Source organism: Poecile atricapillus, chromosome 17 (genome assembly GCF_030490865.1).
Source record: "Poecile atricapillus isolate bPoeAtr1 chromosome 17, bPoeAtr1.hap1, whole genome shotgun sequence".
NCBI classification, from domain to species: domain Eukaryota; kingdom Metazoa; phylum Chordata; class Aves; order Passeriformes; family Paridae; genus Poecile; species Poecile atricapillus.
In genome coordinates, this window is record NC_081265.1 from 10,306,718 (window position 1) to 10,334,323 (window position 27,606).

General features: G+C 50.1%; 1 protein-coding gene across 1 annotated transcript in view; it reads left to right on the forward strand.

The window, feature by feature from the left end:
* Window positions 1-27,215, forward strand: part of LOC131585928 (dynein axonemal heavy chain 9-like) — an 89,019-nt gene extending 61,804 nt beyond the window's left edge. The window contains exons 19-25 of the mRNA XM_058852587.1: window positions 6,686-6,913; window positions 10,305-10,496; window positions 10,763-10,954; window positions 11,701-11,871; window positions 14,632-14,814; window positions 21,516-21,905; window positions 25,725-27,215. Of these exons, the coding sequence (XP_058708570.1) occupies window positions 6,686-6,913; window positions 10,305-10,496; window positions 10,763-10,954; window positions 11,701-11,871; window positions 14,632-14,814; window positions 21,516-21,905; window positions 25,725-25,952 (1,584 nt within the window). The 3' untranslated portion in view covers window positions 25,953-27,215. The remainder of the gene's footprint in view (window positions 1-6,685; window positions 6,914-10,304; window positions 10,497-10,762; window positions 10,955-11,700; window positions 11,872-14,631; window positions 14,815-21,515; window positions 21,906-25,724) is intronic.
* The last annotated feature ends 391 nt before the right edge of the window (window positions 27,216-27,606 follow it).

The window sequence follows — 27,606 nt, forward strand, 5'->3', positions numbered from 1 at the left end:
TCGTTCCAGGAGGTGATTTGTGAAGGAGAGGGGCACTTTCCGACAGGGGCAGGGTCCCCAGTGGCTGCAGCACAGGGAGGGGAGCGTGTGGTGCTATTTCTGATGGTTACCAGGGCAACACTCACTGTGATATATGTTCTGCCTTCTACAAACACAGAGGGGCTTGGGAGTGAGCTCCCATGGAAAAGCCCCTGGTGCTCCCATCTTCCTGACCCTGCACCCCAGCCCTGCCCTTCCCACACCCCCTCAGCCTGCAGCACCTATCCAGAGTGGGGAAATGGTACAGGGGATGGACAGAGGGCAGGGGATGGGCAAAGGGCAGAGGATGGGCAAAGGGCAGGGGATGGACAGAGGGCAGGGGATGGGCAGAGGGCAGGGGATGGGCAGAGGGCAGGGGGTGGGCAGAGGGCAGGGTCAGTGTGGATGGTCAGTGTTCATGGTCAGTGTGCAGGGTCAGTGGGGATGGTCAGTGTGCAGGGTCAGTGGGGATGGTCAGTGTGCAGGGTCAGTGTGCAGGGTCAGTGTGCAGGGTCAGTGGGGATGGTCAGTGTGCAGGGTCAGTGTGCAGGGTCAGTGTGCAGGGTCAGTTTACAGGGTCAGTGGGGATGGTCAGTGTGCAGGATCAGTTTACAGGGTCAGGGTTCATGGTCAGTGTGCAGGGTCAGTGTGCAGGGTCAGTGTGCAGGGTCAGTGTTCATGGTCAGTTTACAGGGTCAGTTTACAGGGTCAGGGTTCATGGTCAGTGTGCAGGGTCAGTTTACAGGGTCAGGGTTCATGGTCAGTGTGCAGGATCAGTTTACAGGGTCAGTTTACAGGGTCAGTGGGGATGGTCAGTGTGCAGGGTCAGTGTGCAGGGTCAGTGTGCAGGGTCAGTTTACAGGGTCAGTGTACAGGGTCAGTGTACAGGGTCAGTGTGCAGGGTCAGTGTGCAGGGTCAGTGGGGATGGTCAGTGGAGATGGTCAGTGTGCAGGATCAGTGGGGATGGTCAGTGGGGATGGTCAGTGTGCAGGGTCAGTTTACAGGGTCAGTGTGCAGGGTCAGTGTGCAGGGTCAGTTTACAGGGTCAGTGGGGATGGTCAGTGTGCAGGGTCAGTGGGGATGGTCATTGTGCAGGGTCAGTGTGCAGGGTCAGTGGGGATGGTCAGTGTGCAGGGTCAGTGTGCAGGGTCAGTGTGCAGGGTCAGTGTGCAGGGTCAGTGTGCAGGGTCAGTGGGGATGGTCAGTGTGCAGGGTCAGTGTGCAGGGTCAGTGTGCAGGGTCAGTGTGCAGGGTCAGTGTGCAGGGTCAGTGGGGATGGTCAGTGTGCAGGGTCAGTGTGCAGGGTCAGTGTGCAGGGTCAGTGTTCATGGTCAGTGTGCAGGGTCAGTGTGCAGGATCAGTTTACAGGGTCAGGGTTCATGGTCAGTGTGCAGGGTCAGTGTGAAGGGTCAGTGGGGATGGGCAGAGTGCAGGGTCAGTGTGCAGGGTCAGTGGGGATGGTCAGTGTGCAGGGTCAGTGTTCATGGTCAGTGTGCAGGATCAGTTTACAGGGTCAGGGTTCATGGTCAGTGTGCAGGGTGTGTTTCACACTGCCCACATTGGCTCATTATTGAGAACTGACACATCTCAATTACTCTGACCACTTGCACTCATTAGATGTATTCTCTCAGGTTTCATTACCTGACTGCTGAGAATTAATTTGCAAAGTTTCTTTCCAACCTCTGAATCCCTTCTGCAGCATCTCTGTCTGGCCTGGCCAGATATATTCATTTGAATTATGAATTCTTAGTAGCAGCCCATGTTTGGCTTCATCTATTCCTCTTTTTCATCCCTTCTATCACAAAAGAACAGGATATAAATGCACTCAATTATCACTGGGCTGGAAATATTCCCTAAGTTGGCTGTTAGCAGGCAGTGATACCCACAAATAATGATCACTGGTGTCATGTCAACACAAGCAAAAGCAATTATTTTTGAGCCATCTAAAACCACAAAAGCAGATGTGGGAAGAAACTACCAATTAGAGATGAAAACACTTACGGTCACATATGCAGACTATGATTAAACTCATACTTAATGCACGATTTTTCTTTTGATATTTTGTTGAGCTCTTCTCCTACTTTATTAAATCCCTGTGGTGTTGGCACCACTTTGGTTGCAGGTTTCAGTCCACTCCTACCTGATTGTTTGTAAAATGAGTTGGTTGTCTGGACCCTGGGGACGATCTGATCTCCTGAAATCCTGAGGGCATCAGGCCAGCAGTGGTGCAGCAGCACTCAGGTGTAATTGCATTTTGTCTGCTGCTCCTCACACAGTCCTTGTTTGTGAGGAAACAACCCCAGAACAATCCCTTTTCCCAGGCATCTCCTCTCATCTCCCTCCACACCCCAAACTCCATCTCATCCATGCAATGTGAGCACAACCCTAAATCATTTCAGGTGAGGAGCCGGAATTTCTGCAGTTCTAAATAAAAATATTATTCCAAGCCATGTCAATCAGATTTGGGGCAACAGAACTGGAGGCCACAAAGTGTCTGTGGCTTCCCCAAGCACCAATTCTCTTGACTTACAGCCCTCAGTCCCTCTTGAGTGCTGACCCATCCCTCCAGCAGCTTCAAATCCTGGTAACAGTGACAGCCACCACTCTGTCCCAGCCTAAAGCACCTCAGCTTTTCCTTTCCACAAAGTTCCTGCTCTTCTCCAGGCCCAGCTGGGATCTGTCCTTGCCTGGCTCCCCTGGCACCTCACAAGAAGCACCTGAGTCCTCCAGCAGAGAAGCAGAAGAGGTTCCTGTGTTTCCCTGGGGGAGCTCCCTGAGAGGCACCAGTGTCTGGACAGCCCAGGCACAGCTCCTGCCTGGCACAGGCACATCCACAGCCTCAGGGAAGGGGCACAAACCGTGCAGGGATGTTGGAATGGGCCAGTAATGGAATCCCCATCCCTGGAAGTGTCCAACACCCATGTGGCTGTGGCACTTGGGGACGTGGGTGAATGGTGAGCCTGGGGCTGGGGTGGTGGCTGGATTTGGTGATTTTAAAGCTTTTTTCCCAGCATTAAGGATTCAGTGTTCCTCTCTGTGACTTCCAGCTCAGCTCCACTCTGTGATTCTCTCAACTCCCCTAACACCCTGAAGCAGTAAATTGGCAGCTGAGTTCTGTGTCACATGAAAATGCACTTGCACTTTTCTTGCAGCCTGCTCTGTTCACCCCTGCCAGCCTCTGCTCTCTCCAAATGGCCAAACCCCTGGTGATGGAGTGTCTCCTTCTGTGGGAGCTAAATCCTTTTGGATTTAAGAGGAGTGGGAGCTGGGTGCTGTTTACAAAATGAAGTCCCACCAAGGATTTATGGAGTGGCAAAATAACGTTTGCAGCTTTATTCTCTGTTCCTCTGCTGGCGCTTGATTGCTCTTGCATTGTTAAACATTGAACTGTGATTTGCAGGAAATAACTGTAAGGACTCTGAGATCTCTTCCCTGAGTGATAATAGTTAATTTTGAGCCCATCAGTGTGTGTATCTGTAGCTGGGATTGTTTTCCTGAGTGCATTTCTTTGCATCTATCACCACTGAATTCCTTCTGCAGTGTCATTGCCAGTCACTTAGAATGATGGCATCCTCCTGCAGTTCTTCACTCCCAGGCTTTATTTTCAGGACTTGAAATGGCTTTGTCTCATGAGTAATTTTGTCAGCTCACCAATCACTTGCTCTTTCAGACGGTTTTTGATATGGTGAGGAGTTAAAGCTCTATCAGTAGTCTCCTTACCCCTGTTAGCTGTGTTTTAACTGGTTGGTGGCCTATGAGACCTTTCCTTTTACCTGCAGCAATGCTGCTTTTGGGAAAAGAGCTGGTATGGATGAAAATCCACGCCTGGGGATACAGGGACCCCACAGAGACAATTCCTGTTCCAAGCAGGGCCATGCCTGGGGAAATCCCCTCTCCAAAAGTTCCTGGGGATGAGCTGCTGTGTTTAACCCCAGATGGAATCTGAGCCTCACCTGCTGCTCCCTCCCTGCCCAGGGGTGGGATGGGGCCAAATGTGGGGTTAAAAGTGAGAAAACTCACGGGCTGAGATGCAGACAATTCAATAGGGAAAGCCAGAGCTGGCCAGGCAAAGAAGCAAAGTCAGGAATTCACTCCCCATTTCCCTGGGCAGGCAGGGGCTCAGCCAGGCTCTGTCACACCCACGGTGACTGGGGGAGACAAACACCCCCTCCCGACATTCCTGCCCTCTCCTGCTCCGTGCTGAGCAGGATTCCATAGGCTGGGACATCCCTGGGGCCAGCTGGGACAGCTCCTTGTCCCCAAGCCTGGTCCCTGGCTGTGTCCCAGCAGGACTGACCCCTGCAGTGACCAGCACTGCTCCAGCCCAGCCTGGGGCAGCTCCTGGGTACAGCAGCTCCAGCCCCACCACACTCAGCTAACACCGTGATATCCTCAGCTGAGCTCTCTAAAATGCATTGGAACTTTGAGATTGCTGTTTTTTCCTAACTGGTGCTGCTGGGGACTGAGTCCTGTCCTGCTGGAGCCCCTGCCAGGCTGGCTGCTGCCTCCTGAGCTGGGCTGCAGCCCTTCCACATCTGGGGCCCTTTTAGGTGAGTCCATCTGCTCCCAGAGCCCTCTCATTATTTATTACCTCATCCACCCCTCTAAACAGCTCTTCATCTGCTGCTTCAAGTTTAAGAGTCTTTGCAACATTTGAGAGGTTGAAGCATCTGTTATATGAGGGGAGGATGGGGTTATTTAACCTCCAAAAGCTGGGGTTTGGCTCAGAGGGGTTTGTTGGTGTGTTTAAATCCCTCCTGGCAGGGAAAGTGCAGAAGAGGGAGTCAAAATCTTCATAGTGGTGCTGAGTGAAAGAGCAAGAAGCAAAGGGTTAAAACTGAGATACAAATTTCCCTTAAACGTTCATTTAATTTTATTTCATTTCACTATCTTATACTATTTTTTAATTATTTTTTTTTACCGTGAGTATGGTTGAACAGTGGCACACATTGCTCAGACAAGTTGTGGAGATTTGAGCCTTGCAGATACCCAAAATCCCAACTGGACACAGCTAAAAACCTGCTCTAGCTCTGCAGGGAATATTCCTGCAAATGTGGGCTGCTTTGGGCTGGCCTGGCCTTCCATGGGCACTCCCTGCAGACCTTGAGCTTGTTAGTTTTATAGATTCTCTGGTAAGTTCCTGGTTTCTGGAAAAGGCTTTATTATTAGCTTTTATGGTTTTCAAAAAATTGCTTCTTGTAGTGCTTTTTTGACTTTACCATTTTTACTTTGTGCTCTTTTCTGGTTTTTGTCATTTGGACAAAACTTCCACTTTCTGAAGAACGTAATTTTACTCCTAATAATCTCCATTACTCTGCTATTTAACCATGAGAGCTCCTTTCTGACCCCGTTTACAGGTGATATATATTTATTCCCAGCCTCTAATATGGTTCCTTTATGTAATTTCTTTGCCACCTCCAAGCAGTTTATCTTTCTGGCTGCAGCTTTTAATTTAGGTTTAGCAAGTTCTTTGTCCTTTCTTGGGGTGGGATAAATCACCATCCCAAGTGCCTGTGAGCACAGCCAGTTTGGATTGCACACCTGCCTTTAAAACAAGGGTTGTTTAGTCCACATATCCCATTCCTAATATAACAAAATGCTGTTTTCTTGCCTGGAAACTGTAATGCTGTATAGGACTCTAGGAGAAAAACTGAGGCTTGACTTCATCCATTTCACCATCTCCCCACGATTCTGCTTAATCTTCTGAAAGATGTGTCCAATTAGTTGCATGAATAAATAAATCCCTTTGTGTTAAAGGACTTTGTGAAATCACCTGCTTGACTTGTTTGCCCAGGAACTGCTACAGAGGGTCCTCACCGTAATTCTGATTAAAATGAAGAAATGTTTTTTTATTTGAGTTTGGTGGGGCTGGGGGGAGGAATAACAACTCTGCTCCCCAGGAATAACAAATCTGCCCCCAGGAAGAGCAGTTTTTCTCCCCAGGAATCACCTCAGCTGGTATTGATGAAATGAGGATAATTCCAGCCCTGAGATCCCAACCAGCCCAGCTGGGACTTGCTGCTCTGCTGCTGATTTATACTGAAAATTTTGAATTTTCAAATGTTCATGATGCACAGGGATCTTTGGGGCTGGGAGCTGCACACAGACACTGCTGGGACAAGTCCCAAATTCTAGAGGACATCCATCAGTGGGATGGATTTGGTGCCTGTGGTGCCTGGAGAGGCTCCTGGAGCAGAGGCTGGGCAGGGTTAAAGGAATAAAGCAGGGATTTATTAAAAGCCCTTCCAAGGATGCACCTTGGGCACTGCAAGAGCCCGGCCGTGGCTGCACCCAGGATGGGCCCTGGCTCAGGAGTTTCACTCTTGGATCAGTTCTGCTCCATTTCCAGCTTGGGGTGAATTGTGCAATTGCAGCTGCAGGTGATGCAGTCCCATCCTCCCAGCTTGCTCTCCTCAATTCCCTGCTGGTTGCACTTTTTGGGCCTGGAGCTGCAGCGCTGTCCTTGGTTGTGGGGCTGGAGAAGAATTGTTGTGTGTGCCTGAGCTGTGAGGAGACCTTGCTGACACTTTGTGTGGAGTTCAGAGTTAGGTACCAGTGCAGGGCAGAACCTGGAGAATGTCACAGCTGAAACTGAGGCATCGCCTGCTCAGCACATGGGGGTGTAATCAGGGGACTGACCAAGCCTTGTCCTTTTGTCCCTGCCAGAACATCCACCTGGTGGCCAAGTGGCTGAGCTCTCTGGAGAAGAAGCTGGAGCAGCACAGCCAGGGCAGCCACCGGGATTTCCGTGTGTTTGTGAGCGCGGAGCCGGCGCCGTGCCCCGAGAGCCACATCATTCCCCAGGGCATCCTGGAAAACTCCATCAAAATCACCAGCGAGGCCCCCACCGGGATCCACGCCAACCTGCACAAGGCCCTGGACAACTTCAGCCAGGTGGGAGCGTGGTTGGGCACATGATGGGGCTGCAGGAGCCCCTGTGGAGCACGATGGACATTGCCTCCCCAGTCCCTTTGCATCTCTGGGTCCAGCATCCCTCTGCTCTTCCCCACGAGCTGGGCACAGATCTTTTTCCAAACACTGGTTTTCCCAAGAAAGAGTTCAGGTGATTCTGAGATTCTTTCCTGCAGCAGGGCACGGGACACCAGACTTCTGTGCAGTTTAATAATTTTCTCCCTCATGTGTGATCACAAATTCACACAGAATCACAGAATTAACCAGGCTGGAAAAGACCTTTGGGGTCATCAAGTCCAACCTGTGACCCAACACCTCCTCACCAACTAAACCACGGCACTGGGTGCCAGGTCCAGTCTGTTTTTAAATGTATCCAGGTGACTCCAGCACCTCAGAAAGGCTCTTTCAGTACAGAATCAAATTTCTGACTGCAGCATCAGGAGATGTTGTCATGTTTCAGTTGATTTCTCCTTCGGGGTCTTTCCATTTTGGGCTGCTGAGTGGCACCTGACATCTAACACCCAAAGCTGTGGGAGGTGAGCAGGTTAAACCTCACTTTGCTGCCTGCTGTTTAACCAGGGTTAGAGGTTCAGAACTGCTGATCACATCCCACATCCCTCTCCAGGGCAGCACACGCAGATTGCTGGTGTGTGCCCAAAGGCCATTCAGCTCAAGGCCTTGCTGACATCAGGAGTGTTGCAAATCTGAGCTGGAAGCTGCCTGCAGGCAGGAGTTGCTTTGCCAGGATCTCAATTAGGCCGTGTGAGAGTGGCTGGCCCACAAGAGCAGCCCGTGGCAGGGTGCTCGTTGTGTTTATTGCTCAAAAATTCTCCTGTCACAGCAGGCACTGACCCCTGTCCCTCCTGTGCAGGGGAACAGCCCTGTGTGGGGAAGTGATGGAAATATTCCTGGTGCCCCAGAGGGTGTGGATCAGTGTCAGAGGGGCTGTGAGGCCGTGGCTGAATGAGCTGTGCTCTCAGCGTGGGACAGGAGCAGGGCAGGATCCCATCCCTGCAGGACTCCCTGGGAACAGCCCGTGGGCCCCAGGGCAGGACACAGCCAGGGAGCTCGGCCATGACCCCATTTCCCTCAAGGGCTGAGGGCTGAGCACTCGTGTTCCTGCTGATTCCTGTCCTAGGAGTGCTGAGTCCATGGCCTGCCTCCCCAGCACTCACTGGTGCGCTGCCCGAGCCTTGGCACACCCAGCCCTCACAGCAGGACCCGTCAAGGCTCTGAAGGTGCTCCCAGCCCCACCACTGTCCTTTAGGATCACTGGTGCTGACATTCCAGCCTCTCCATCCAGCCCATGGCTGTGCTGGGAACGCCTGGCAGATCTTGCAGGGCTGTTTTCTCTTGTGGGAAATCTCTGCTTTTGTGAAGCCCCACCTGCCCCACGCTGGGGCTCCAAACACAGCTGGAACAAGTCCAGAGGAGGCTGCTGAGTTGATCAGAGGGCTGGGGCACCTCTGCTGAGGAGAGAGGCAGAGAGAGCTGGGGTTGTTCAGACTGGAGGAGAGAAGATTCCAGGGGGACCTTCCAGTACCTAAAGGGACTCCAAGAGAGCTGGAGAGGGAATTTGGACAAGATCCTGGAGGGACAGGACAAGGGGAATGGCTTCAAATTGAAGAAGGGCAAATCTACATTGGATATTGGAAAGAAATTCCTCCCTGTGAAGGTGGGGAGGGCTGGCACAGGGTGCCCAGAGAAGTTGTGGCTGCCCCTGGATCCCTGGCAGTGCCCAAGACTGGATGGGGCTTGGAGCAGCCTGGGACAGTGGAAGATGTTCCTGCCCATGGCAGGGGTGGCTCTGGGTGGGCTTTAAGGTCCCTTCCAGCCCAAACCATTCTGGAATGGTCTCTGTAAAGATTCTTGTTATTTGGGATTAGGCAAGAGCAGCCCCAAACCATTGTGGACACCTGGCCCTGGGTCATGGGGCAGCTCAAGGCTGGTTTTGTACTCAGATGTTGGTGTGGAGAGAACCCCAAGAGAAGGAGGGAACATTGCTGAGCAGGTGTGGGGGGAGGCACCATGCAAGGATTAATGCCAGTGGTCAGGGAAGATTATTCCATTCTTATCTACTGTCATTCATCATCTTGGACTCCAGAAAATGTCCTGGAGACCGAGGGAGGGGAGAACCTTCACCCCAAGTAACATTTTCATCCTGCCGCTGCTCATTTCAATCAATAGTAATTAGCATTTTCTAAATTGCTGGAGGATTATGAAACATCTCTTATCAGAAATCCTGAAGCGAGTGGGTGGGGTCCCTTTTCCACCTCATTTCCCTGCTTTATACAGAAGAGATGTTCAAATTTAGCTTTCAGCTGAAGGCTACAAAGAAGACCCTTTATTCTGTGCAGGGGATATTGTTCTGCTTTGTAGCTGAAGAAGAATTGACAACTGAAGAGAGGCCAAATGAGAGTGAACTGGGTTGTTCTGGGGATGTTTCCTAAAATGAGAAAGGTTTTCTGCATGTATTTTAAGCAGTTCTTCATCTCAATGCTGATAAAGGGAGCTTAGGGTGCTGCCTAATCCAAGGGAAAACAGGTTTTGGGATGTTCTTGATTATCAAATGCACTTGGTCAATGCTTTGCACCCTTTAGAGTGGGGGATTCCCCCTTTTCTGCACAGACCCTGAGCTCTGTCGTGCTCTCAGAGGATTAAAGGTCTAACATTTATTTAAGGTAAAGGTTGGACAGGGCTTGGAGCAACCTGGGATAGTGGAAAGTGTCCCTGCCCATGGCAGAGGGGCTGGAAAAACAAGGACTTGAAGGTCCCTTCCAACAGAGAATTCTGTGATTTTGTGGCTCCCTCCCCATCTTTCTGGTGAGGGATGTGGAGCACATGCAGGTGATGGGGCGTTGAGTGGGTGCACGTGTCCTTCCTTCCCTGTGTTCCTGTGCAAAGCCACTCGGAGCTGGGAACAGTAAATATTAAGTCAGAAAATATTTGCTAGAATTTGCCAATAAATCTGCAATGCAAAGCCACTGACATTGAAAATTAGCGTGTGTGTGTGATGCAAAAATGAACTGAAGGACAATTTGATCGGCCTCTTGTCCCAGGGAACAATGGGGCAATGACAACAAGCGTCAGCAGGGGAGGTGCACGTTGGATGTAAGGAAAACATTTCTAAACTGGAAGGTTGGTTAAGCTCTGGAACAGGCTGCCCAGGGAAGTGGTGGAGACAAATCCCTGAAATTGTTAAAAAATAGGGTTCACAATTAATTGGGCACAGGGGTATTTGGTTGAAGGTTGATGATTTGGGGGTGTTTCCCAGCCTTGGCCTCTGATTCTGTGATTCACCCCTGTCCAAAGTCCGGTGTGTTTGGGCTCCCTGGGAGTGGCTGAGGCTGAGGGCAGCTGTCCTGTGTTGCAGGACACCCTGGAGATGTGCAGCCAGGAGAAGGAGTTCAGGAGCATCCTCTTCACCCTCTGCTATTTCCACGCGGTGGTGGCAGAACGGCGCAAGTTCGGCCCCCAGGGCTGGAACCGTTCGTACCCCTTCAGCACCGGCGACCTCACCATCTCTGTCAACGTGCTCTACAACTACCTGGAGGCCAGCTCCAAGGTGGGGGCACCACAGGGGGGCTGGCTGGTGGCTTTGAACCACCAGGGTGGCCTGAAGCTGTCCTGAAATGTCATTTCCTTGGGTTTAGAACATCACAGTTCTCCCTTGGGAGGGGATGGGAGACCTCAGTGCCACTGGCTCAGTGGGGAGCTGCACTGTGCTGTCCCGGGGCAGGATTGAACTCCCACCTGATGTCTGTTTGCTGAGGTGGGAGCCCTGAGGGTGCAGGCAGTGCTTGGGTTGAGCCCACCCTGCTCCACGCCCAGGTCCCCTACGATGACCTGCGCTACCTCGTGGGCGAGATCATGTACGGAGGTCACATCACGGATGACTGGGACAGGCGGCTCTGCAGAACCTACCTGGAAGAGTTTATTAAGCCAGAAATGATGGAGGGAGAGCTCTGCCTCGCTCCTGGGTTTCCCCTCCCAGGGAACATGGATTATAATGGCTATCACAAGGTAAGCTCTTTGTTTGCTGGCATCATTTATTCATGTCAATGGAATGTCTTCCGGAACTGCCCCAAAATCTGCCTGAGGAGGCAGGAGCGGGGCTGCAGTGTTCCTGCACTGCTCTCTCATTTCCCATTTTGTTGTGTTCCTGTGGATGCTTCAGCATTCCCCTGGATGAACCAAGTCTAATGGTAATTTGCTACTTCATCATGGGCTCATTCTGTTCATGCATGAATAGAGCAACTGTATTGGTGCTTGAGACTTAAGTGGGGTTCCTGGAAAATTACATCCACATACTGTTTGCTAGAACGGCCCTTTCAAGCTCCTTTTATCATCAGTTGTGATGAGAATCACTGAAGGGTCTTGTTGATCTACTTACTGATCTCATCTGTTCTTTGTACACAAATGCACTAGCAGAGAGAGGCACATCAGGCTGGTTTTGTTCATAAAACTTAACTACTGGAAGCTCAATTCCCACAAGAGATTTCAGGATGCTGATGCTGAAATGCACAGCAGATAATTGCTAGAGAAGGTCCAGCCTGAGACAGGAGCCAAGCTGAACTCCAGCAATTACAGAATTTTCCCAGCAGGAGCAGGAGCGGCTCTGTAAACATTTGTTCTCCTTCCTCCATCATTTCCTCGGTGTTTCAGCCACAGGCAGAGCTGACCTATTGGGGGGATGATTCCAGCACCGAAGCTCTGCAGGCAAAGCACCCTGGGCTGTTCCTAACGTGCTCCTGAATGTCTCTGTGCAGTACATAGACGATGCTCTGCCTCCAGAGTCTCCCTACCTGTACGGCCTCCACCCCAACGCCGAGATCGGGTTCCTCACGCAGCGCTCGGAGCGGCTCCTGCGCACGGTGCTGGAGCTGCAGCCTCGGGACAGCAGCACAGGACCAGGAGCAGTGGGGAGCCAGGAGGAGATGGTGAGAGTGCTCAGGGGGAATGGGGAGCCAGGAGGAGATGGTGACAGTGCTCAGGGGGAATGGGGAGCCAGGAGGAGATGGTGAGAGTGCTCAGGGGGAATGGAGACCAGGAGGAGATGGTGACAGTGCTCAGGGGCAGTGGGGACACAGGAGAAGATGGTGAGAGTGCTCAGGGGGAGTGGGGAGCCAGGAGGAGATGGTGAGAGTGCTCAGGGGGAGTGGGGAGCCAGGAGGAGATGGTGAGAGTGCTCAGGGGGAGTGGGGAGCCAGGAGGAGATGGTGAGAGTGCTCAGGGGAATGGGAAGCCAGGAGAAGATGGTGAGAGTGCTCAGGGGGAATGGGGAGCCAGGAGGAGATGGTGAGAGTGCTCAGGGGCAGTGGGGACACAGGAGGAGATGGTGAGAGTGCTCAGGGGCAGTGGGGACCAGGAGGAGATGGTGAGAGTGCTCAGGGGCAGTGGGGACCAGGAGGAGATGGTGAAAGTGTTCAGGGGCAGCTGCTGGGCTTTGATGCCTCTCTCATCCATCAGTCCTTTCTAGCTCAGGCTTGTCCATAGTCCTGTGTTCTGCCTTTGCCTGCCTTAAAGCCTGGTTTTATGCAGAACATCACCCTGGTGGGATGTAACTGAGTATTGGCAGTACCAGGACAGTGACTCTTAATTACCCCATGCACTGAAGAGCCTTCATTATCACCCTCTGAAGGTGTTGCAAATAAACCTTCCCTGAGCAGCAGTCCCTGTGCACCCCTGTGACTGGCATAGCAATGGGCCCCTGAGCACACTGCCTGCCCCCCCGAGCTCAGCCCTCCTCTTGCTGCTGCCACCGTGCCCCCCCAGCTCCCAAGGGCCTTGTAATTCCTTATTTCCAGCTGCACTCCTCTGCTACACCTGTCCTGGGCTGATCCCAGCCCTCCCTGTGGAAACTCACAGCTCATTAAAACACAGCCCAAGCATCCCTGACAAGATCTGGAATCAGCCAACACATGCTGGGCTTTTACTCCTGCAGCCTTAAGGTGCCAGCTCTGTGTTAGAAGACTTGCAATTGAATGAACGGCTAACAGGCAGCTCACATAAAGCCTTGGTTTCACACCAGCTTCCTTGGCTTGGTGTGAAGCTGGAGAACTGACTGCCTTCCCTAAGGGCTCCTGCAAGTGCCCAGCCTGGTCAGTTTTCAGTTCATACTCAAACTTGAGGTGAGGGGAATAATCCAGAGGTAGCAAAGCCAAACAAGATGTTCAGAGAAGCAAATGTAGGTGCTGTCTTCTCCCCTCCCACTCCTTTTGTTATTGAAACACAAACTCCTCGGCCAGAGAAGCAAAACGATCAATGAGTGCCCCAGCAGTGGTGTCACAAGTCATGGTCACCCTGCAAACTCCTGGTGACAGCCAAGAAGACTCTCACAGGAGCACAGATGTCCTCATGGCTCTGTCTGGGAGTAAGATCTGCCTGAGAACAAGCGGAGTGTGAGCTCAGTGCCCTGTGCTGTGCCTGGGGACACGCTCCCACGGCTCATTTCCTCCCCAGAGTGATCTCTGCCATTATCCAAGCTGGCCCTTCCGCTTGGTCCTTGGATGGGAGTGAGCAGAGCCTTGTCTCAGCTCCTCCACAGAAGGATATCCAGCCCCTGGCTCAGCTGGGGTGGTTTTAGGGAGCTTCCAGGGAAAATGTGAGCCTGTCATTTTCCTGAGGCTCTGACAAGTCCAGTTACTCCCACAGATTTCCGAGGTCACATTGCAGCAAACGAGCTGTAATTGCTGTGAAGGAATCAGAGCCAAAGGGACTTGCAGGGGGATTTCAAATGAGCAGATATTTCTGTAGTGCCCCCGAGGTGCAGCTGAGGAGCTTTTCCAGCTTTAGCCACCTGTGTGGCTGCAATGACAGCCCACACAGCCTCACTGCTGACGGGAGCCGAGGGTTGGGAAGAGCAGCAACGGGAGGGAATTGGAGTACAGAGTCCAAAATGTGAATATTGGTGGCCCTGGCTAATTACCCTGCCCTAGCTGGCTCTGGCCCTGCATGCCAGGTTTGGCTCTCTGGATTATGGAATTTTAACTGTGTTATGTGCACCCAAAAGGTCCCCAGCAAGCAGAAGTCTTGCTCAGATTCCAGCTCAGAAATAAAACAAAGCTTTGAATGAGACCTTCCCCGGCAAACCTGGGAAGTGCAGCTGATCCCATGGACAGCAGGGGCTTCCTGCCTCATTGGCAGAAAGGGCTTTGGCTGTTTCATTTAATTTTTTAGACATTATGAAGATCCTCTTGCATTGGAGCTTTCCCTGTTTAGTATGTAGAGTTCTGAAGAAGCTGTGGCGGTGACCAGAAAATAATTTTGTTTTGTTATTTCTTCTGTGGTTCCATTAGTCCAGAATGCCAAATTCCGCTTAAAATTCAATTTTATATAATCACCTCTCTCCATCAATACACCAGAGTAAACCAGCTCATGAGCTGTGTTGTCCTGAGGCTCAGCTGAGGCTCCAGCCCCATCCATCTCCTTGTGACCTCAGGAGAAATAAGAGAGGAGAGGAGGCTGCCACATGTCACGGGAACATTTTAAAACCATCATTTTGCAAGCTGCTCCTCTGACGTTAACTTCTGTCAGCATTTGGATTTTAATAGGATGGAGCAAGCTCTTTGAAAGGTGCCCATGGCTGACAGGGATGGTTTTGGAGACACTGATGGGGCAGAGGGAGTTCTCACAGCTCAGGCAGCTGCGAGCCTGGGGGTCGCTCACCAGCATCCCCCTCTCTGCTCCCTTTGGCACAGGTGCAAGCCCTTCTGGAAGAGATGTTGGAGAAGCTGACAGACGAGTTCAACATGGCAGAGCTGATGGCGAAGGTGGAGGAGAGGACGCCCTATGCTGTGGTTGCCCTGCAGGAGTGCGAGCGCATGAACGTCCTCACCGCCGAAATCCGGCGCTCGCTGGCAGAGCTGGAGCTGGGGCTGAAGGTACTGATGCCTTGGAGTGGCTTCCTAGAGTAGAGTAAAGAGAATTAAAGTGGATATTTATTAAAGGCCTTCAACAGATACACCTTGGGCAGTCAAAGTCACGCACAGGCTACACCCAAGCTGGACAATGGCCATGAGATTTTCAGGCAGAATTAACTTTGGTCAATGTGCAGCCAGGGGTTAATTCTCCAATTCCAGCTTGGGTATAATAATAAAGTGGTCATTTATGATATGAAGTGGATATTTATTAAAGTATTTAAGTATTTATTAAAGTATTTATTTTATAAAGCAGGTATTTATAGAAGTGGGAAAGTATTTATTATATAAAGTGGGTATTTATTAAAGGCCTTCAATAGATACACCTTGGGCAGTCAAAGCCACCCAGAGGTTACACCCAAACTGGACAATGGTCATGAGTTTTTCAGGCAGAAATACAGAAATTGGTCAATTTGCAATCAGGGGTTAATTCTCCAATTCCAGCTTCAGGTAATGAGGTCACATTCCCCCAGTTTGCTCCTCCCCAATTCACTTTTTTATACTTCTCAGGCCCTGAGGCTGTGGTGTGTCCTTGGATCTCAGGCCCAGAGGGATTGTTTTGTCTCACCAAAATGTGAGGACAGTAGCTGACACTCTGTATGGAGTTCAGAGTTATGCACTAATGCAGTGCAGGATCTGAAAAATAGAAAAGCTAAAATCTTAAGGCATCAGTAGGAGAGCCAGAAAATCCTGCAGGGTGCTGCTCAGGGAATAAAAGGGGTCACAGGGAAGAATTTGCTGCTGGCTGCAAAGCCAGCGTGGCTCCACAGGGCTCACAGATGGATTTGCAGTGGCACAGTGTCCCCAGGCACTGGGAGGTGTTACACAGCAGTGCTTGGCTTTTGGGAACGGGACAAGCACTTCTGGCCACCCCAGATTGTGCCACAGCCACAGCAGGTCACTCACAAATTGAGACATGGCCTACTTAAAGGTGAGCCAAAAATCACACCTTTTCATAAAATGTCCATGAGTGGGGGGAGCCTGGAACAAAGTGTCTCAGAGGCACAGGCTGAGCTGAAATCAAAGATTGGTTTTGTGTGAAGGCACAAAATGTCCAGAACTGTAAGAGAAAAAGGCTAAAAGCACAAGAGTTTTGGAAGAGATCCAATTGCCCTTGCTGGGTGTGAGCCACGTGCCAGGGAGTGCCCGGCCGTGGGGTTCCACTGCAGCCGCTTCCCCACCCTGCTGTGAAGGCAGACTCTGCCCCAGCAGGGACATGTCTGTGTCCCCTGGGTGCTGCTTTGCCACAGCCCCCAGGATGTGGTTTCTGGCTTCAGCAGGGTGTGAGGGAGGGCTGTGGTTGATGCTGCATCCACCACTGGGAGAAGTCACCTCCCGCATCCCCCCAGGCACTCAGTGGCACAAAACAGAAAAGGCTCTGGCTGCCCCTCAGGGGATGGACCAGCACGGGTCAGGGAGCAGGTCCTGGTGCTCTGTAATAGCATTTCCCTCCACCTTGTCACCCCCAAGGACCCTTCCCCACAGCCAGGAGCCATCCATGCCCTGGGAACGCCCAAGGGTAGCACAGGAATGCAGCCTGGAGCTGGCAGAACAAAGCCTCACCACTGCCCTGCCTCACCCTCTGCCACAACTGGGCCCTGGGGCATCTCCTGGCCTCAGTCTGGGGGCATTCCCTGCTCCATCATTTCCAGGCTGGCATCCTGTTCCAGTGGGATGCTCAGATCCCACAGCTGGTGTGCACAACACGGCTGAGGGATCTGGGCTTTCACCCAGCCCCATTCACAGGAGGAGCTGAGGGTGAGCAAGGAGGGCCTGCCTTGAGATGGAATGATGTCTCAAACCTCTCCCAGGGCACCTTGGAAAAGAAACCTTCAGCTGCCCACCCTGCACGAGGACAGGCAGGCTTGGCTCAGGATTCAGGCACCAAGGTGCTCCCAAATCCCAAATTTTAGGCACCAAGCTGCTCCCAAATCCCAGCTAACCCTGAAGCCAGCAGCTGCAGATGTGTCTGTGCTGCATTTGCTGCTGGCACTTGTTAAAGGAGAGATACCCCAGACACTTGTGATGGGTCAGTGTGCACAGCCCTTTCTAAAAGAAGCTGATATTTATGTAGTCAATTATCATAAACAGATTTCTCTTATTTTCTAGCATAAGGCAGTGGAATTGAAAATTTAGTTTCCTGAGACAGGTAAACAGAAGTGATTTAATGTTTCAGTCCCAGAGCCCCAAACAAGATATAATTGTGACTTGGACAAGGTGTGGCAATTAGATTTAATGTGGGGAAGAATGTGCTGTTTAATGGAAGGGGATTGAGGGGATGCAGAGTGTGCAAATAAACCACAAACAAAATTAACCACAGGAATCTGGAACACAGGGTGCAAACCTCTCCCCAAAGCCTGCCACAAATCATGGCAGGGAAGGAGCTGGGATCTGCAGAAAAGGCTCCTCAAAGGGCTGCAGCAGCCTCAGTGCCTGAGCTGCCATTCAGAGCCAGCCTGGGGAGGACAGCAGAGCAGGGGAGCGGCAGCGTTTGCCATTTCTTCATCTGCTGCTTGCTGCAGAGACACATCTGAAGGCTCTGAGAGGCCATCAGTGACAATTCAAAGAACCGTGGAGCCCTCAAGGCTGGAAAAGACCTTTGAGGTCACCAAGTCCAGCCATCAGCCCAGCAGCACCACCGTGCTCACTGCTGAACCACGGCCTCAGTGCCACATCCAGATGGCTTTTGGGCACTTCCAGGGTATTTTGGCTCAGTTGTTGCTGACACCACCAAGGCTGTGGCTTCAGTCCCTGGACAGGACATTGATTTAAGAGTTGGACTCAAGGATCCTTGAGGGTGCTTCCAGTTGGGAATATTCTGTCAGCCTGTGGTTGGTGACTCCACCTCTGCTCTGGGCAGGCTGCTCTGGTTCTTTACAGCCCACTGCCTGAAGAAAGCTTTCCTCATCTCCAAACCTGGCACAACTCAAGCCCAGTTCTTGTCTCTGCAGCCAAAGGTCAGGTGTGGGTCTCTGCAGAGCTGAGTTAGAGTTTGTGCCTGACCCAAAAGCCTGCTCAGCATCCCTCATGTCACCTCCCACACCCTGGGGACCACAGAACAGCCAGAGGGGGCTGATGGCTCTTTCTGATGCTGCCCTGACTTGACTTCTGGGCCTTACACTGAAGAAATCCTGCTTTAATTGTCCTTCCTGGCAATTAAAGAGCTGTTAAGGCTCGTTCATCTCTGGGGCTGGGGGCCTGCACTGACAGTGCTCAGAGGAGGAGAGTTTACAAGCCAGGCCCTACAGAGCTCAGCAGAGAATAAATAAAGCCCAGAAGAAAGAAAAAAACAAGGCTTATTGTTTTTAACTGACTGAAGGATCTGCCAAAAGAAGGCGATTTAGAAATGTCACGGCTAATTTGAATTTTTGAATAATTCATAGTGTCTTCGTAGCAGAAAGTGATTGTTTGGTCCAAAAATAGGAGACATCCCATTAGGAGGAAGAGAAATTGCAATAGACTGGTAGCCATCAGAAATAACTGGCATGTTGCATTTCAAAGCCCTTTGTTCTGGCTGGCTTGGGTGGAACCAGAGGCTGGGCTGAAGCACTTGCATGTTAATGTTGTACCAGCCTCATTTTTTTGCAAGCAGATCCTCTGGTTTGCAATTTGGGTGAAGGATGAGCCTCCAAAATGAGGATAATATGTATCACAAAATAACAAAGACCAGATTTTGATCGTCAAGCTGGGTATCGAGTGAAAATAACCTGAACTGAGGAAACAGTTTGTGCCTATGGTGTGCTCATCTTGAGGTAATGGCTGCAGGCTGATTAGGATTTCCTTCGAGGGTGTCTTTAAATGAAAATTACTCCCAGCATTTGGAAAAAAAAAAAAAATAAAAAGTAACTTGAATAATTTCTGATGCACTTTAGTATTCAGAATCTGAAATGCAAATTTATGCATAATTGTGTTTGGACAACTCTATGAGATTGCTGCTGTAGATGCTTTGAACCCTCACAGGAGACTCAAAGCATGCTTGAGTGCGCAGGCTTTAAAAATTGCTTTTCTCAAGCCTTGCTGAGAATTACATTTGCTAATTCATTTGTTTCGTGAAAGTAAAACTAGACATGATATATGATCGAGGGGGGGTTGTCTTTAAATCAATTTGGCTGCTTGCACACATTCTGCCACGTTCTTACCCACGTCAAAGCACTTGCAGGAGCACAAAATCCTCCTGTTTCAGTGTCCTGCTGTGGCCAGTGCAGGACTTGTTGTTCTTCCTGCATGGTCTTGCCATGGCTTTAGCCCAGCCCATTGATAATTCCTCTTTGTGTCCAGTTTCTCCCGAGGATGGAGATCATGATGGAGATTTTGGGAGGATGTTCCTCATATTTTAATGTTAATTGCAAATGCTGCTTCTTCCAGCTTTTAATTTAACCTTATTTGCTGTTTTAGCTTCAAACCCGTCTTAAACCCTTTGTACTCGGGATTTTCTCTATCCACCAGAAATCTGCTCTCCATGGGGAAACCCAGCAGGTTCAGACATTGTCTGCCTTTAAAACCTTGCTGCATTTAACAAATCACGCCTGGAGCAAAGGTTTAATCTTGCCTTGCACCAGTCCATCCTGTTGGGGGATTAACATTTCCCAGGGAGGGGATTTTGGGATGGGAATCCAAAGACCTTGGGAGGGAGGGGGACTCTGAAAGTTGCACTAAGGTGTGTTTAGATTGGATATTGGGAAAAATTTCTTCATGTAAAGCATTGTCAAGCATCAGCACAGGCTGCCAAGGGCAAGTTTGGAGGGAGTCAGCATTCCTGGAAGTGCCCAAAAGCCATCTGGATGTGGCACTGAGGCCGTGGTTCAGCAGTGAGCACGGTGGTGCTGCTGGGCTGATGGCTGGACTTGGTGACCTCAAAGGCCTTTTCCAGCCTTGAGGGCTCCACGGTTCTTTGAATTGTCACTGATGGCCTCTCAGAGCCTTCAGATGTGTCTCTGCAGCAAGCAGCAGATGAAGAAATGGCAAACGCTGCCGCTCCCCTGCTCTGCTGTCCTCCCCAGGCTGGCTCTGAATGGCAGCTCAGGCACTGAGGCTGCTGCAGCCCTTTGAGGAGCCTTTTCTGCAGATCCCAGCTCCTTCCCTGCCATGATTTGTGGCAGGCTTTGGGGAGAGGTTTGCACCCTGTGTTCCAGATTCCTGTGGTTAATTTTGTTTGTGGTTTATTTGCACACTCTGCATCCCCTCAATCCCCTTCCATTAAACAGCACATTCTTCCCCACATTAAATCTAATTGCCACACCTTGTCCAAGTCACAGTTGTAGGGCTGGACTTGGTGATATTAAAGGTCTTTTTCAGCTGTCAGTGTGAGCCACAGGGCATGGTCAGCACGGGAACAAACTGCAGAGATCTTTAACTGCTGGACTCTGACAAGCATTGCTAAACAACTGTGGGGGTTGCTTTAAGAAGATTTCAACTTTTGCTAAAGCTTCATAGATTCTTGTGGCCCCAGCAAAGGGCACCTCTGCTGACCTCACGGCTGGAGGCACTGAAGGCCTGGGAAAGAACAGTTGGAATCTTTTAATGTGAATAGACTGACCCAATTCCCTCCCTCTTGTTCTCAGCAATGGCTCAACTGATTTCAGTTAATCTTTCCAAAAACACTTAGCCCGAGGCAAAGAGAAATTGTAAATCAGATACATTTTAGCCAAATGATAAGGGAACAAAAGGAAGTGTTTATAATGGAGAGCAGTGACATTATCTGTGGGTCTCCAAAGTGCTGGGGGTGTTGTACCCCTCCAGCTGAGCACAGAGCGTGCAGAGATTTGAATTGTGGAGATCATTCCATGCCAGGGAAGCTGAGCTGGCATTTGCAGGTTTTCTCTTTGTGTCCTGCTTGGCTTGAGTGAGGCAGAATCACAGAGGAGTTGGTCAGGACATTGTCTGGTCCAACCCCATCTCGAGCAGGGACAGGCAGAGCAGATTGTTCTGGACCATGCCCTGGTGAGTTTTGAACTTTTCCGGGAATGGAGACTCCACAGCCTCTGTGGACAACCTGTTCCAGTGTTCAGCCACCCTCATTTCAGTAGAATGTCCTGGAATTCAGCTCTTCTGGCAGAACTGATACAGGTTTCTAAAAGCTTTAAAACTAATTAATTACTGCACAAAGGAAAAGTCAAACATCTTCCTTTATCTCACTTGGCTGAATCATATCTTACTTTGTTGTGCTCCTTCCCTGCTGTGGAAGGAGCTGTGATTACATTTGCAGACAACACGTGAAGACAAAAAGAAAATCTTGCACTGCAAAGCAGCAAATGAAGGGAGGAGTGAGGGGAAGTGGAGGAGAGGAGGGGGATAGGACTTAACAAAACAAATATTTGGTCAGTTTTAGAGCAGATCACCATAAACTCCAATATCCTGCCCTGGCAGGGAGTGAGAACAGCTTTACACCCCTGAAAATCTGCCAGTCCATGAGAGAAAACAGAAAACCACCAGGACAACCACTGCTGCCACTGTTACACAGCTTTTCCTCCCAGTGGTATTTTTGCAGCAGGATGCAGGAATATGCAGTAGAAAATGTGCAGGAAAACCCCAAACTCATGAAGTCACCCACGGTAGGTGGGCAGCAGTGACTGTGTGGGGTGCTGTGCTCCTCCTCGTGTCCTGGCCCAGCTCTGCTCCCAGGCAGGCTCTGCTGGGCAGTTGTCAGTGCTGACCTTTCTCACCAGGGGGAACTGACCATGACCAGCGACATGGAGGCCTTGCAGAACTCCCTCTTCTTGGACACGGTGCCCGAATCCTGGCTGAAGAGATCTTACCCCTCCACGGCCAGCCTGGGCTCGTGGTTTGCTGACCTCCTGGCCCGCATCAGCGAGCTCGAAGCCTGGACCAGGGACTTCTCCTTACCCTCCACGCTGTGGCTTGGAGGGTTCTTCAACCCCCAGTCCATCCTGACGGCCGTCATGCAGAGCACGGCCCGCAAGAACAAGTGGCCCCTGGACAAGATGACATTGCAGTGTGATGTGACAAAGAAGAGCAGAGAGGATTTTGCCAGTGCTCCTCGTGAAGGAGCCTATGTCCACGGTCTGTTCATGGAGGGAGCACGCTGGGACACTCAGGTGAGCTCTGCAAGGCTCTGGGGTTGAGGGAGAAGCCACAGGTGTGACCTTGCAATTCAGATCTAACTCTCCACTTATTTGTCATCTCCCTCTCTGCAATGCTTTTCATGAAGGATAGGAAATTAGGGATTATTAAATCAGGGATTAAAGCTGTGACCTCCCTGGTGGATGCCATTTCATCACATATCCTTGGGGAGTTCAAAGCTCCAGGCTGTTTTTTGCTCTGGAAATGGCCTAAATTTGGTTTGGGAAACCACAGGCAGTTGGGAACATTGGCAAAGGCTCTGCTGGAAGATCACAACGAGGATCTCAGTGGCTCAGGTCAAATCTCTGCCAGCCCTGTCCACCTCCCCACTATTCCCTGGCTGTTCCCTTCTCCAAGCTTCTGGTGTGGCTGCCACACAGAGCCCTTGGGAGGTCACAGCCCCTACCACAGGGAGCACTGGATTTCTGCTGCCCTAAAAACCTGACAGAAATCAGCTGGACACACCAGATCAAAGAGTGTTTTTAAATATTCCCAGTCCTGCATACCAAATTCTCCATTTAAGAACATTCCAGTCCCTGCTGTGATGTTTTCTTTGCCACTGTTACTAGAAATTGAGTTCTGTCTGAGTTTTACCCATCTCCAGGTAATGCTGGGAGTGGAGTGAGAGGTTTTGGTGGTGCAAAGCCGGAAATCTTTGGGAAACACTTGGCTTCTCCTCTCTGCTTCCCTCCAATAGCTGGTGTGGGTGATTGCAAACCACAATGGGATCTGTCTTCAGAGACCATCCCAACTCCAGTAAATGTGTTTTTCTGATTACATTTTCCTTGTGATTGAAAGATACTGAGCAATTATGTTTATGAAGCCATTCATAATCTCTGGGTATCATGCTTCAATTTATTTCAGAAAGGAAAAGGATATTTTTATGGGTTGCTGCTCACACTGAAATATTTCTACCTAGTGGAACTATTAATTTTACCTATAATCCAGTGAGTACCAGTGTGCATTAATGGATGCAGGAGTTTTAAAACAGGTGCACAGCTCTTTTGGGTTGTACTCCTTCCAAATTAATCCTCTGATAAAAATGGCAGGCCACATTTAAGAAGAATTCCTCTGGGGAACACCTCCACTTTTAAAAGAATATTTCACATTTAGGTTGTGCCTCCAAAAAAGGAAAGAGTCCTTCTATGTTCTGTTACTCACATTTTTCTATTTATTTAAACATTTATGTTTGCCCTTGGGTGTTATAAATTTATAAAACATTCATTACAAAACAGCAGGCAGCTATTAGATGAAATGAAACTAAGCAGATTATTTTGGGTGCAAATGATCTCTTGCTGCAGCCCTGTTAAAGTCACTGGGACTCAGTGACAGAAGATGCTGTGGCTGGGGACACTTGGAGACATTTTCTCTCATGCTGCTGACTGATTCTTGGCTTTCTTTCTCTTTGCAATCGAGAGTTTGATGCCAGGAGTGCGCCCTGCCCCTCCCGAGGGGATTGGAGCGTGGTGGGAGAAGGGCAGGGCTGGGTTTTGTACCAGGGGTGCTCCATGGAGCTTTGGCAGCTGTGGACAGCACAGCCCCTGCCGTGGAGCCACAGGATCCCAGACTGGATTGGGCTGGAAGGGACCTTAAAGTTCAACTCATTCCACCCCACCATGGGCAGGGACACCTCCCACTGTCCCAGGCCACTCCAAACCCCGTCCAGCCTGGCCTTGGACACCTCCAGGGATGGAGCAGCCACAGGACAGGGCCTCACCACCCTCACAGGGAAGGGTTTTTTTGTTCCCCTTGTCCATTTGAAGCCACTGAGCCCATCCATCACTCAGGGACCACCTTGGGGTGCTCCCTGCTGGCTCCATGTCCCCGTTCCCTGCCACAGGTGACTCCATCCCAAAGGCAGCCAGGGGTCCCTGGGCCAGCTGACCCCAAAGGGGCTGTGGTGTGAGGAGCCTGTGCTGGGCCACCTCGGGTGGCTCACAGGGTCTGGGTTTGGGCCCGTCTGTCACCAGCCTTGCTTTGTGACAGCTCTTTGTGCCCTCAGCCCTGGTGACACGTGGCACTGCCACACGGCCACTCTCAGCTGCCTGTGGGAATCTGGGACAAGCAGAAGTGAAGGATCCTTTAGGATCTGAGCTCTCCAGGCACAGAATGGTGTTTTTGCACCACGAGTGCTGTGCTGCTAGTCAGGAAGAATTGCTTTCAGAGCAGAATTAATTTCTGATGATGAGAGCGATAAAAAATGCAAATGAGAATCAGCCCAGACATAACAAAATGGTATCTTACAAAGAGGTACCTCAGGAAGATTTCAGCTCTTGTTAACCCAGAAACAGGTAGAATATCTCTTGGAAATTTCATTTGAAGTATTCTCAGCAGTAAAAAAAAAAAAATTAGAAAGAAAAAGACCTGATTAAAACCCAGTCTCAGAAATGAAAGGTGTGGATTTAAGAAGAGTGCATAATAATGTTTCATAAATAGCTACTTTGCAAGGTATTATACAAACTATTTAATGTTTGTTCAGCACGTTGGAAATATAAAATCCTAAATGAGAGTTGGATTTATCATGGCTGAGCATAACAGATGGCATTAGTACAATTAAACTGAGGTGTGTGGCAAGAAGGATGATTTTTCTTCGCTCATTTGCAGAACTAAATAAACTACTGGAGAGGTTGAATCTCACCCCACAACTCTGATCTGAGAGCATTTGGAATAACGATGATATGTGAAGCTCAGCTGCAGTGAGAGGCAGCTTCTTTAGTGCTGAAAAGTTTCGTTCCCATTTCCCTATTTGTTTTCATTTGGTCTCTGTAGCCTCCATTAGGCAATTTTCCCTGGAAATGGATTGATGTGGAGGGTATTTTATTGTCAGGAAGAGAGAAAGAAATGGCAGAGAGACCAAAATTAGAGAAACAAACTTGATTTCTTGTTGTGGCAGGGTTCTCTCCCTCTCCTGGGCTGGGCAGCCTGCTGGGCAGGGCATTGCTTGGAGGAGAATAATGGGACTTGATATTTAATGGTGATACTCCCTCAGAAAAGTCATTTTGAATGCTCTTGGTTGCATCCATGAGAGTGGGAACGAAGCTGTGGTGCCTTTTGGGGCTGTTCTCCATCCCAGTGGTTCAGGTGTCCACCCTTGCTCCCACCACGAGCAGCACCTCCCACAGGGTGCTTCTGCTCTGAAAATACTCTGAGAAAGAGATGGATGACAATAATCCCAGAGTCACTGAGGCTGGAGAAGATCCCCCAGCCCATCCAGGCCAAGCTGTGCCCCATCCCCACCTTGTCCCCAGCCCAGAGCTCTGAGTGCCACCTCCAGGAGTTGGAGACCTCCAGGGATGGACAATCCAAACCTCCCTGGGCAGCCCCTGGCAATGTTTAATCATCCTTTCAGCTAAGAAATGTCCAGCCTGAGGCTGCCCTGGCACAGCTTGAGGCCATTTCCTCTTGACCTGTCCCTGTTCCCTGGTGATGTAGGGACCTCAGTAGAAACCAGGACAAGAGAAATGAAACTTTGTTCATAATATGGCTGCACAGGGCCAGGGACACGGTTCCCACACCAAGTCCAGCTCAGATGTGAGGGTTTGAGTATCTGGTGAGAGGGCAGGCAGCTGGACCCTTGAGATGATCTATGCTGGGGAGGGTTGTGGTGAGACAGGGAGCTCTTGGATCCAGACCCTCCTTCCTCAAAGAGACTCATCCAGCCCCTTGACCCTGGAGAAGCTGTTTGCACGTCCCCAGCAGGAGCAGCTGGGATAAAGATCACGGGAGGTACATCAGGGAGCAGCTGATGGACACCTTGGAGATCTGACAGAGGCTTTGTCCCCTTCTCTCTGCAGGCTGGGACAATCACGGACGCCAGGCTCAAGGAGCTCACCTCAGCCATGCCTGTTGTGTTCATCAAGGCCATTCCTGACGACAAGCAGGACACCCGAGGCTTGTACCCGTGTCCTCTGTACAAAACACGCCAGAGAGGGCCAACCTATGTGTGGACTTTTAACCTCAAAACGAAGGAAAGCCCCTCCAAGTGGGTGCTGGCTGGTGTGGCCTTGCTGCTGCAGACCTAAGGCCTGGTCTGCAAATCCCTCTCGATGCTTTTGCCACACAATTTAAACAATTAAATGCTGAGATTAACCCAAGTTAGGTTCCCAGGACTGTCACTGTGTCCTGGGGCTGTGACCCAGGTAGGGGCTGCGAGGAGGTGACAGAGGGGACACAGGCTGTAAATCAATATCCTGTCATTCCTACAAGGCTGCACTGGAAGATCCCAGCCCAGAGCCTGATATACCACACCCAGAGAGTGCTAAACTCAAATCTAATCTTTATTTCTCTTCATCATCCAAAGTAGTTTTAAAATCAGTAGTTTAAAATCAGTAGCCTTCTCCAAAACACTTGAATAGTCCAGTGACTTGTGAAATTCTCCAGGATTTATTCCTTTCCCTCAGTGAGTGTTTCTTTGTCATGTGTGTAATGTTGAAAGCTGGGAGGGTGAGCAGATATTGTGGTTATAAGCTGTGTCTTGCTAATACTCCTGTAAATCTTAGAAACATTGAAAATGGTGTTAATATCCAGTGTGCTTAATGGAATCAATAGTGAAGGTACAGCACAGGGGTGATTTAAGAGGAATATGTCGTGATGATAGATATTTACTGATACAAGGAATTGTTCCTGGAGTAGTCTCTGGAAGCTGCAGGCTTACTCAGGGTGAGGAGAGCACCTGTGTGGGTCACTGGGAGTTTCATTCCCACTGGAATGGGAGAGCAGTGAGAAGTGAAGTGTTCCTGGTGCAGAGAGCACAGAGTGGGTGCTGTGTCACATGTGGGAATTCCAAACACAGAAAGCTCTCAAGGTATTGTAAATACAAACTCAGATGTAGACATGGACACAGGGTTTGACTTGAGGCCTTGCAGAAAGCTTCCAGACTTAGAATCATAAGAATATGAGTTTAAATAGAGTTTATTGAGTTTAAATAGAGTTAAATAAATAGAGTTTATTTATGAGTTTAAATCAGGTTAGGTTGTAGAAAATTTTAAGGTTTTAAAGTTCAGATATAGAAGTGATAAAGATAAGAAGTTTAAGGTATAACAAGTAGTTTTGTGTGTCATTATATGATTGGTTAAGAAAGTCCACACAGCAACAAAGACATATAAAACAAAATAATTAACTATTGGTGTAAAAGTAAAAACATTCTTTTGTGACATTAGTTTATTGTCTAAATAACCTTTAAAAGACCTTGTGACCTTGTAGTCTTGTGACCACTGACTGAGAACACCTGTGAATAAGGTGAAGATGCACTTGCTCCTTCATGAGACTGTAGAAGAAAAATCATAAATCATGCTTTGAAATGTTTTTAAGTGCTCCTGTCTCTCTCCCAAAATCCCAATAATGTGGAGTTGGGAATGGCAGGAGCTGGGCTGGTTCCTGAGGAAATGGGGCTTTTCCTGGGGAAAGCTCTCTGTGCTTGGAGGCTCACACAGGCCCTGCCTCTGGGTGACATTTGCTGGTCCTCTCCTCATCCTCCCAGCCCTCACCACACCAGCAGCCCTGGGTTTTCACCTGGGGCTTTGCTGCCATCTCTGAGCTGGTGGGAGGTCCTGGGGAGCCTGGCAGGAGGGAGGGGAAGGTGCTGGGGTGCAGAGGCTTGGCTCAGTGGTATCAGTGCTGATGAGCACCCCCAAACCCTCCCACCCTGACCCAGTACCCCTCACGGGGGGATTTGGG